The sequence below is a fragment of the Dromiciops gliroides genome, chromosome 5 (genome assembly GCF_019393635.1).
Source record: "Dromiciops gliroides isolate mDroGli1 chromosome 5, mDroGli1.pri, whole genome shotgun sequence".
Taxonomy (NCBI): Eukaryota; Metazoa; Chordata; class Mammalia; order Microbiotheria; family Microbiotheriidae; genus Dromiciops; species Dromiciops gliroides.
Window position 1 is genome coordinate 66,024,055 of NC_057865.1, and position 12,452 is coordinate 66,036,506.

Genomic DNA, 12,452 nt, shown 5'->3' on the forward strand with positions numbered 1-12,452 from the left:
AAAATAATAAACACTCTGAGAGGATCCTAAATGTTATCTGCTCATGCTTTGAATGGTTCTAGCTTTTCTGGTTGATATTTTTACTGGTCCTTATCAACTTTCATTTCTGACCATATCTCTTCTATCATTTCCCTATTCTTCCTATATTATATCATACTCAGATTCCAAAAAATTCTTCCTAGAGTATATATCATTTAAGAAGAATGTCACTCTGTCAAGAAGATACTACACTAAACACTGTACAAAGACCTCATTTTATTCTCATGACAACCAGTGACACAGGTGCTATTATTATTCTCATTTTACAGTTGAGGAAACTGAGGTAAATAGAGCTTAAGCGACTTGCCCAGGGTCATAAAATGAGTCAGGTCTTCCTGACTCTAGGCCCAGTGCCCTACCATTGCACCACCTACCTGCCTCAAAACATACTCAAAATCCTTCAGTGTTTCCTTATCATATCTAGTGCAAAATACACACTCTTCAAATTGGCATTTAAGGTCCTACAATATGGCTCCAGCCTACTCTGACAACCTCCTTCCACATTTCTCCTCTTCAAATACCCTATACTCTAGCCTAGCAGTGTCAAACTCAAATAGACATGATTGTCACTAACATATATGAGGATCTGTGAGGGCCACATATTGACTTAGTTTTAAAATATATAATTACCTATGTTTTATTTACTTCCTTTGTTAAATATTTCCCAATTACATTTTGATCTGGTTCAAACCACACCTAAGCACACTCAGGGAGTCACCTCTGCTCCAGCCAAACAAGGTTTTAACCCAACATTTCATCTCACACATCTCTGCATTTACCCAAGCCCTGACCCATGTCTGAGAATGTTCCTCACCTCTGCCTCTCAGAATCTTTATCCTACTTCATTACTTTGCTCATGTACTAATTCTTTTCTGAAGCTATCATTGATGCCCAGGTTAATGATATCTCTCTCTCCCTCCCACCTCAAATTACCTTATATTTGTACTTGCACATATATTAATGAATTTGTAGATGTTTATTGAATTGACACCATTTTAGCTATCTCCACTGTTTTTAATCTATCCATATTTAGCTAGGCCTAAGAAAAACTGAATCCTGCAGGATAAACTAAGATAAAAACAACCAACTTTGTTAAATCAACAACAATTTTAGGGCCAATAGTAAGTCAAAGGAAAGTTAATGTAGCTTCTCTCAACTTAAGGTACAAGGAATTTATGATGGTGGTTACTTTTCTTGCTGCTTACAACTTTAGTTTTTCTTACTTTTAGGCAAGTAGATTCTTAGTTACCAGATGCCTATTTCTTTTTCTTTTCTTTTCTCTCTCTCTCTCTTTTTTGTGGGGCAATGAGGGTTAAGTGACTTGCCCAGGGTCACACAGCTAGTAAGTGTCAAGTGTCTGAGACCAGATTTGAACTCAGGTCTTCCTGAATCCAGGGCCAGTGCTTTATCTACTACACCACCTAGCTGCCCCTAGATGCCTATTTCTTTATTATTTGGGGGGGAGGGCAGGGCAACAGGAGTTAAGTGACTTGCCCAAGGTCACACAGCTAGTAAGTGTCAAGTGTCTGAGGCCAGATTTGAACTCAGGTCCTCCTGAATCCAGGCCTGGTGCTTTATCCACTGTGCCACTTAGCTGTCCCCTAGATGCCTATTTCTTAAATGTGGTGTTACTAGGATGTTGCTCCATCAATTTTTACCTCTCTCTCATGTATCTTCAACATCCCTCTGTATGAGCTTTCTCCCCTTACTCTATAAGCATGCTCAAGTTTCACTTAAACAAACAAAACATTTTACTAGACCCAACTCTCTCAACCAAATGATGACTCTCTTGCTTTCTCCCTTTTTAAACACCAAGTGTCTTTCAAGTATATCCTTTACAAAACCATAGAATCAAGAGCCCCCTGAGGATCTCTGAGACCATCTAATCCAATCCATGTCTGAACAGTAATCTCCTCCCCCAAACTGCTGAACCATTCATCTTGCTTGTGCTCCAATGCTCCAGTTGAGGGGAAATTCACTAATTAAGAAAGCCCATTGTACTCTCAGACAAGCCTAATTATTAGGAAATTCCTCTTTATGTCCAGAATAAAGCTCTCTGCAAATTTTATTGGCTATTCATAATTTAGCTGTTCAGGGCCAAACTCTTTTTACACAGGATAACTCTTGATAGGACTGAAAATAGTGAAAATATATCCTGTAAATCGTCCCTTCTCTAGGTTAACCATCTCCAGTTTCTTCAAAGGATCCTCCCATGGCATTGTCTCTAGTTCCTTCTTTTTTTTTTTTTTTTTTTTGTGGGGCAATGGGGGTTAAGTGACTTGCCCAGGGCCACACAGCTAGTAAGTGTTAAGTGTCTGAGGCTGGATTTGAACTCAGGTACTCCTGAATCCAGGGCCAGCGCTTTAACCACTGCGCCATCTAGCTGCCCCCTTCTAGTTCCTTCTTGATCTTGATTTTTCACTTCAAAATATTTTCTACTTTATCGCCCTTTTAAAATGTGGCACTCAGAATTTAATACTGGTTATTAATATTTACTTGTTTAAAACATCTGATGGCAAAGCTGGAGTGTTTTCTCACTATCATCATTTGTTCTTATAAAGCCTATCAATCATTTTTTTAAATTAAAAGCATAGAGTAGCGAAGTCACTGATTATCTGAGGAGAAAAAAAATCACATATAAATTATTCAAGGCCTTAAAAATCTCAGTATTGAAATGTAATTTTGAAAAATTCTATCTCAACTCAAGGTACAGTAGATACAGCAAAACTTGCTGGCACAAATATCTATTTTTTCTTCAATTTCCCTTTTACTGTTATTTGGTTCTTTTGTACTCTAAGGATCATAGGTATTAACTAAATATATAACTAAATAAAGGTATTAACTAAAATATGGTGAACAAACGCTTCTAGAATAGTACGTAAGTCATTGTTAAAATCCTTTATGTCGAATCCACTGAGCCTGTATGTGTCTAAAGTTCCATGCTCTTTCATTCAACATGCTGATGTGTTTCTTAGCCCCACCCCCAAAACAAAACAAAAACAAATATACTAGTAGTTCCAGAAAAAAAGCAGCTGAAAAAAACCAAACTGACTTTCATATCCAATTGCTCACCTATATAGGTTCCACTGTTGTTACCAGCGCATTCAGCATCTTCTGGAGTGTAAAAGCATACAGAACAAAAGCCAAGAAATAAAGCAGAACAGTTAGATGCTCAGCCACAGATGCAAAGAAAAAAATTTTTAAATAAAATAAGTTTCTCAAAATAATCATGTAAAGCACAGCATAGAAAAGCCCTCACCGCAATACTATTTAAACATAAAAGATGTTGTTTTATGATCTCAATGGGAGAAACTTTAAAATTTATCATGCAAACTGATGCTTTCCAATTTTCTATAATGTTTCTCTGAAAGCATTTCTATTGATTTTTAAAGAAATGCTTTCCTTTTCTAGTTTAAGAAAATTTTAGCACTTAAAAAACATCACTTTCATAAATAAGTGGGTTTTTTAAAATGAGACAGCAATTTTAGATTGGCTCATTGGATTAGACAAAAAGGTTATGATTCTAAACACATCCTTTCAGCTAACATTATGTGTACTCAATAAAAAACATAAAGATATACCATATAAAAATGGAATATTTTAATGTATTTATAGGAAAGGATGAAATAGCCTATAAAACCCCTACACTAATATTCTAGTGAATAATAAGCAAAGAAAAATAAAATGCTTAATAGTTTATTATTTTAGCTTTAAAAGACCCCAACATTTCTGATGACTACATCAGTGCAAAGAAATTAAATATTCCTGATGCACTAATATTTATTTGTAAATATTCACCAAAATAAAATACCCAGCAGTATTTCACACTGCTTTCCCTCACATGTAAAACAAAAGATTAGACAGAAAAATATTTTCCAACTTCTTTTAAAAAACCTAAGGGTCTACCTCAATATGCTTGGTGTTATATAGTCAATATAGAAGTTTTGTATGTATAACATAATAATCTCCTATAAACTTTGAACCATATTCAGGTTAATACCAAACATATGTTCACCAAATAAAATTACTGAGCTATGCAGGGAAACTTTTATACATGTACCTTCAATTTCCTCTGAGAAGCACAAAAAAGAAAGGGGAAGGAAATGATTAAATGTGCTGAAATACAATTAAAGAATGAAGACGTTATATCTAGCAAGAAAAAAAAAATGCACCTACCACACTCAACTGTTTCCTCATCTCAGAATAGCCAAAAAGGAAAACAAATGTTTTAAATTTTCCAAACCATCCAACAAATAGGCTGAATTTATATAAATGTAGCAAAAATAAAAAATTTTAAATGATCTAAAAAGACAGTACAGCTTAATAATAAGAGCACAAGACTTCATATCCCTAATGGAATAATCCAGAGTGAAATGAAATGAAATAATGAGATATACTCACAAGGCTTCTTCAGAATATTTCTCAATGAAAGGGGATATAGGATTCCATTTATTACTATAGGGAAACTTTGTTTATAAGGAATTTCAGGTTATAAAATGATAATTTATTTAGAGATAATATATTCATATGCATGTTTGATAAAGATAAAAATAGTGAGAGACATTATAGGAGTAAAGTGTCTAACCACTTCATTTTACAGATGAGGGAAATGAGGCCCATGGTGAGTAAGTGACTTGGCCAAGGTCATAAAGGTATTAAGTATCAATGCCACAGAAACACACACACACACACACACACACACACAGAGCCTGAAATTCTTAATATTTTTGAGTATCCCAAACATTTAGCAAAATACTAAAAAAAAAAAAAAGTTACTCCACAAATAAAAAACTAAATTATTTTTACTGTATCAGTTTGATTTTGTGTATTGGTAATTGGAAGACAAATATTATCTTGGGGGGGGGGGGAAATAAGGGTTAAGTGACTTGCCCAGGGTCACACAGCTAGTAAGTGTCAAGTGTCTGAGGCCCGATTTGAACTCAGGTCCTCCTGAATCCAGGGCCAGTGCCTTATCCCCTGCGCCATCTAGTTGCCCCCAGACAAAAAGTATCTTAAACAATTCCCAACTTACTAACAGTAGAACTAAATCAGTAATACAATTAAATAATCAAGTTTGACTTAGACTTGCCTACAGTAGTGGCAGCATCTAATAAATAGGAGGTTACATCTGAGTTGGTCAGAAGTAAAATTTGGTCATTGGAGATGATAGCCCATTGTAGGGCATGGAGAGGGGGACAAAAGAGGTAAGAATAGGAGTTCTTTTTTCTTTTGCTTGAAAACTGCACTGTCGTGTGACAGAAGAAAAATGAACTATTTGAGAAAATGAAATAAATGGTAACTCTTAGTGAATATGCTTTTTTTGGTAGTATGTGCTTCATTAGTCAGTCAAGATTCCAGATAGATGAAACTAGCATAAAAGAATTACCAATTATTGCTTAATATTACATGAAGAGATACCTAAAACCACTGGATTATTTCTTTACCTGTCAGATAGCACTAAAATGCCATATTAGCATAAAAACTAGCCATTGGGTCAAAATGGAATTGGATTTTGAAAGTTAGGAACTCCAGATACAAAGGAAAGAAGAAATAGATATGCATGTTCAATAAAGTAAGTTGGGCAATTTTTTTAGGAATTTCTGGAAATTGTGCCAAAATGAAGACCATGATAAAGCAGATTTTATTTTCTCTTAGCAACAGTGTTATATTCAAAGGCTATATTTTGTATCGAAGATTTAGCATCAAATAAATCATGAACATCCTCAACTATTTTATCAGAAAAAAGATGTAGCAACTAGAAAACTCTATTTTAATAGTAAAATTACATTTCAATGGACACAAATACATCCCATGCATTAAACAAATCTCAAGGTACTGGAAAAGATGCCATGCCACATACAAATAAGCAACTCTACTGTATCACAAGTTTGACAACTAAATTAAAGCTCTACCTAACAAACTAGAATTTTGCTCTCTTAGGATTTCTTCTTTTTTAAATCTTAGGATTTTAAAACTATCTGTGGAGAATAATATGGATGGTCTAAATCAGTTAAAGAACTTGTTTTTGGATCTTAAATGTTTCTAAACCCACAAACGGCCAAGAATATGAATAATCAAGTCTCAGAAGAGAAAACACAAATATCTAATAATGGAAAAATTGGAGGTCTCACATTAGCCTCTTAAAAACAACTAACTTTAAAAAAAACCCCTAAAACCAAGAGCAGTCTTAACTGCCCTTGAACCCAGGGTTCACTGTACATCTGGACCTTTCCAGCTCAACGGGCCTATGAAGCTTTTGTCTAATGTCTTTAATATAATCCTCTTATTTCCACTTATTAGTTTTATAAATTCTTAAGATGATACATTTTATGTACTCAGGTAAACACCTCATTGTTTAAAATTATGCTGGCTACTGATCCATTATTACGTAGGAAAATATATATGTTGACAATAAAAACAAAGAAATTGAGAGCACCATTTCATTTTGTGGATACTATCAGAGGATTGCTGCTCAACCAATGTCCATGGCAAAGATTGAAAAAGCCATTTCTCCATGGAATTTACTGAAATAGTTGTAGTGTTTACATTCCATGTTGAAAGATACATCTGGTGTTATTGGCCAGTGATTATTTCCTGTAAAGTTTCTATCATCTGTCTATGCATATAATATTACTCATTTCAACATACCACACTAGTCAGAATATCATGCTAAACAGGTCAAGGTTAACGTTTCAATTTCCATATGGGGCAATTAGTTTCTCAGATAGCAAAACTAATTAAATCAAAAATTAAATTACATCAAAAATCCAAAGCATTTCTTGGCCAACAAAGATACAGTTAAGCCTGATCAATTATTTCATATGTGTCTCATAGCATTGGTGACCCATAAGACTTTTGCCAGAGTAGACGGCTCAGATGAAAGCATTGCAACAGGAAAACTGTAGTGCATATACCTTGATAGAGGCTTTGAAGCAGCGTCTTCACATGTTAAGGACAACACTGAGACTTAACATATAATGAGGGAAATATTTCCTTTTGCTCTCTACTAGTAGAAATAGTGAATGTACACCATCAACTCTTACCCCCAAAGGTTTTCTCAGAAGGCATTTCAGGCGGTTTGACAAGGGAAAAAAAACCTTAACCTTGAGGTTATTTCTTCAAAAAGAAACACACACACACACACGCACACACACACAAATACACAGCAATACAAGAAAAAGATACTCAGCAGACAAACTTGACACTATATTCTAAATGGTCTAATTTATTTGTGAATTACCGATATGCGTGAGGGTACAAATGAACTAAAGCCAAAATGCTAGCAGCAGGGAGCTAACTAAACTCGAAAAACCTTATTGCAACAAGCTGTAAAGTCCTGCTTTATATTATTCTTAAATGCTTGGCCTTCCAAAAAATTGGTAACATGCACAATACATTCATTCTTTCACTAAATGTTTAAATTCTTTTGTTGGCAGAATGTGGTCTTCAATCCACAAAATGCTTGTCTTTGGATAAACTGGGTTACATCTTGTTTGAATGAACACCATTTGGCTGCAGTTAAATATTTCCTCTTACCCATGTGGTGCCGATCACATATGGTTAAATCAAAACAAGAATTAGATATATTTTATGTTTTTTGCTTTTGAATCCTCATAAAGCCAATAAAGTGATGCTTTTGTTACAATAATTCCATAAGAACTACATTTAGCAACAACAACTCACAATGAATGTTTTTCAAGGGGTCATGTTTATAAATTTCTTCCTAATTATTTATATTTTGATAGTTTCCTTTAGCTCAAGCAAGTTAAGAGCTGTAAATAAATCCATACTAGAATCTTCTGCAGTAAAATACATCATATGAAAATGGTATATTTTTCTCTTCTTGGAGACCACACGTATTAAAGATTAAATACAAAGTATATACCATAGAAGTAAAAGAAAAATTAATATTTATGAGATAGGGAAGGCTGTCTCATCTGATAAACTTATAATTCAACATGTAGAAATAAAATAATATTTTGAGAATTTTCTAAATAATCAAAGAAATTAATGCTTCTTTTAAAAAAAGAACAGATGATATGTTACTTTACATATATAAATGAACTGTAAAAACAAATGAACTTTAGAAAGGCAATCATACACGATGCATTTTAAATTATATAAAGCCCAGGAACATAAGCCGCCAAGTTTTCCATCTTGAAAGATTTCTACATGCTATTTGAGACATAGGATATGCTTTTACTCATTTGCAGAATACAAGTTATATCTTTTATGTAATAAACCACAAGCTGGTCCTATCAAAGAATATTATTTCATCAGTGTCTTCAAGCCCAGGTACAGATAAACTCTTTAGTGAATTTATCATTAAACTGCTAAATAAAATCTGAGCAGTAATGTGTTTGAAAATATTTTTGTTTTTGAACAGACAGTTCTTACTTTCTCCAAAATCTCAATTGTTCTAGAATACCAAGGAACAAACATTTCTAAAACTTAGGCTTATTATAATTTTAAGAATTCATGATAGGGGCAGCTAGCTCTGACCCCCAAAATGAAATGGAAAATGTTTGCTTCAAAAATAATCCATGGCGGGGCAGCTAGGTGGTGCAGTGGATAGAGCACCAGCCCTGGAGTCAGGAGTACCTGAGTTCAAATCCGGCCTCAGACACTTAATACTTAACTAGCTGTGTGACCCTGGGCAAGTCACTTAACCCCAATTGCCTCACTAAAAAAAAAAAAAAAAAAAAAAAGAGTTCATGATAAATTGCAAGTAAGATTCTTTTGGATAAACAAACTACATTATAGTACAAACTGGTAATTTCCATAATTATACCCATTGTCTTTGCACAAAGGCCAAAAGGAGCAACAATAATTGATTTTCTACTTTATTGATATCATCCTTTTGTCCAGCTCCAGCTCTAGTTAGACTACAGAGTTGCTAATGGCATCCTTGGATTTAAACATTAGGAAGGTAAGCCTCCCAAATTATTCAGATCACACATGATAACACCTGGAAATATAACGCCACCACAACAGGCTCATTAGTTATTCCTTATTCTTTCCTTAGATAGTGTTATTAATTGGGTCCCTCTGAGTTATATTTTAATTAGCTAATTTATATAGAATTTAGCATAGTTAAACTTTAGCTGAAACAAATACTATAAAAGGAATGTATTTTATCATCTTATTCATAAATGGCATTTCAGATATAATGTCACTGGCTAATATGAGCATACACACACATACCCATGCATGTGTGTATTTATATTTACATACATATGTGTATACATACATACAGGCCTCAATTTCCACATGTAAAATAAAGATATAAGTGTAGTTATCATTACAAATTCACTTTTCCAAAACTTCTAGACATAAACATTATAATTTCTATTCTAATAAATAAATTTTCAAACATATTAAAACTATTCCATGAACAATAGGCACATCTTCATATCAATATGCCAATTATGAAGTAGGAATAAATGAAAGTACAGTATTATGTGAAATAAGGGGACAATAATATTAACTATTGCTAAAAACTAATACTTTAAAAAATTCATGTTCAAGGACACAAGAACATTCAGTGAGAGAGTATTTAAGGTCATTAGTTGAATGAAGAAACAAGACCAATTGCAAAAGTTTCAAAGTAAAGTACTTTCAAATATCACTATCAATCATGTGAACCAGTGCGGAGATTTCAGCAGCACTTTTTTGTTAATTTGTTTAAATATACTTCAGATTATATTTATAAATTGAAGATTAAGTCTATACTTTTTTAATGATTTGATCAAATTAATACATTATCAAAAGCTATAGATAAAATTCAGGAAAATCAGCAAATATGTCTCTGTTAATTTCTAAATTTCATGCTATTTTAGTTCTAGATGTAAATAGGTATTAAAAAACCAAGCTCATTTGTCTAATTTAAAAATATAACTCAGATACCAAAATCAAATTCAACATTTGGCATTCCCTACCCCTATTAAAATGTCTTGAGGATAAAACCTGAAGAAACCTTCTGGCCATTTAATTTAACTTGGTGCCAAGTATGCCAAAATAGTTTTCCAATATGACTCAAAAGGTAAACAAAGTTGAGGCCCTGAAAGGAAGAGAATTCCAGACATTATAATTATGTCAAAATTTCTCTCCTATTTTTTTTAGCAAGGGATTACTACTTAAGAAGTTATTTCTAAATTTTAACAGGTTTTTTTTTTTAAGTAGATAAGTAGATTTGAATCAAAAGTAGTAGGAAATTTAAAATTTTAAAAGTTTCTGATGTTAAAATATAGATAGGGGCAGCCAGATGGTGCAGTGGATAAGCACCGGCCCTGGATTCAGGAGTACCTGAGTTCAAATCCGGCCTCAGACACTTACTAGCTGTGTGACCCTGGGCAAGTCACTTAGCCCCAATTGCCTCACCAAAAAAAAAAAAACATAATTAATTAATTAATTAAAAAATATAGATGGTAGCGGATGACTGGTACTATTCTGTTGGGATTTAGAGTAGCAAGGACAAGTAGATTTTCAAATCAGTGTATTCAATTTTTAAGTGCCTTTTTACTCATGAGATTTATATTCTAAGGCAGGTAGTTTAATTCTGTCTAATGCTGAGCTCCCATTGGTGTACAACTCTATAAATAACAGAAGATAACAGAAGATGTAAAAATGCAACACTACTTAACACATTTATTGATGCAAAATTTCTGTGGAAAGAATACATATTAATCTCCATTTGTTCATTCATTTCATGTCAAAATGTGCAAGTACTATACTCAAACAAAGATCTGTGGCTTGAGGTCAGGGCAAGAGACAGGGCAGGATTTGGGAATGAAGAGAAACACAGTTTATACTTTTTAGCAGCCATTTTCAGTGATTCTAGGATCATAAGATCACAGATTTGGGTTTGGAAGTGACCCTAGAGATCAAGTCTAAGCTTATTTTATGAAGACACTGAAGCCCTAAAAGATGACTTGCTCAAGGACACATAGATAGTTTGACACAGACCTAAAACCTAATTACTTGAACTCCAAATGCAGCACTCTCTCCTACATCATTATCAATTTTGATTATTTTACTATTCTGGACTATTCTGCTATCTGGATGTGGTGGAATGAGCACTCCATGTAAATGGGAATAGGAAGGGAGTTGGACAAGATCGTTAAGGAAAGTAGGTGTAAAAATGATTTTCTGAAGAACTCTAGGGCTTAAAAATTTTTTTTCTAATATTATCAGGGAATATTATATGAATATTTATAAAATATATTTTTACATCAAAATTCAGACTATAAGTAAATTTTGAAAATTTAAACAAAAACTCTATCATTGTGAGTTATTCTGAAAGGCACATTCTTTATTGACCTAGTCCTCTCTCTCACTACTATTTCCACCACAATACTTTACCAGGTACTCTCAATAAGTACTCTCAATGAGTGAATTTCACAATTGAAAATGGATGATTCAAAAGCTTTTCAAAAGGTACAGGAACTCTTAGTTTGTTACAAGAACTTATTTTAAAAGTCAGAAATAAACAGCAGTCTCCCCTTTTCCTCCATTAACAAACTTACATGATTTCCGATTAGAAACTTTCAGGGGTTGAACTAATACTTCTGGTCGTCTTAGTGCAAATCTCCTGGAAATGTAGAGAGAAACATAAACAAAACCATTCATTTTCTACAGATCAGAGAATAGCAAACACAGTGTCAGAATATGGAATTTTTTTAAACAAAAAACTAACAAACAATAAAAATATTACAAATCATTCAAGTTGAGAAATGAAAGCCACCAGATTACAATTTGCTGAATACGGCAGAAAAAGGTTGTAGCATCTACTTCTACCTAGTATATCACTATAGTTCTCATAATAATATGCTACTTTCCATATGCTTTTTAAAAAATAATTCCAGGGGCAGCTAGATGGCGCAGTGGATAGAGCACTGGCCCTGGAGTCAGGAGTACCTGAGTTCAAATCCGACCTCAGACACTTAACACTTACTAGTTGTGTGACCCTGGGCAAATCACTTAACCCCAATTGCCTCACTAAATAAACAAATAAACAAACAAATAAACAAACAAATAAACAAACAAATAAACAAATAAATAAATAAACAAATAAACAAACAAACAAACAATAAATAAATAAACAAACAAACAAACAAACAAACAAACAAATAAATAAATAAATAAACAAATAAATAAATAAACAAACAAGCAAATAAACAAATAAATAAATAAACAAATAAATAAACAAACAAACAAATAAACAAATAAACAAATAAACAAATAAACAAACAAACAAACAAATAAATAAATAAATAAAATAATTCCAGATGGATCAGAACTTGGTGATCACTTTGAGCCATTTTATATATAGAAACCAAATTAAATAAATCCAGCCTCAGACACTTGACACTGACTAGCTGTGTGACCCTGGGTAAATCATTTACCCCTCAATG

At 33.2% G+C, this 12,452-nt stretch overlaps 1 protein-coding gene across 5 annotated transcripts in view; it reads right to left on the bottom strand.

The window, feature by feature from the left end:
- MPP7 (MAGUK p55 scaffold protein 7) overlaps positions 1-12,452 on the bottom strand; it is a 229,527-nt gene that overhangs the window by 49,529 nt on the left and 167,546 nt on the right. For 2 of the 5 annotated variants that reach the window (XM_043967386.1, XM_043967390.1), the window contains 4 exons: positions 11,565-11,629; positions 4,216-4,236; positions 4,100-4,111; positions 3,112-3,153 (listed from right to left, as the gene is read on the bottom strand). In XM_043967386.1, coding sequence (XP_043823321.1) covers positions 3,112-3,153; positions 4,100-4,111; positions 4,216-4,236; positions 11,565-11,629 — 140 coding nt within the window. The remainder of the gene's footprint in view (positions 1-3,111; positions 3,154-4,099; positions 4,112-4,215; positions 4,237-11,564; positions 11,630-12,452) is intronic. The other 3 variants (XM_043967387.1, XM_043967388.1, XM_043967389.1) reach the window with 3 other exon arrangements.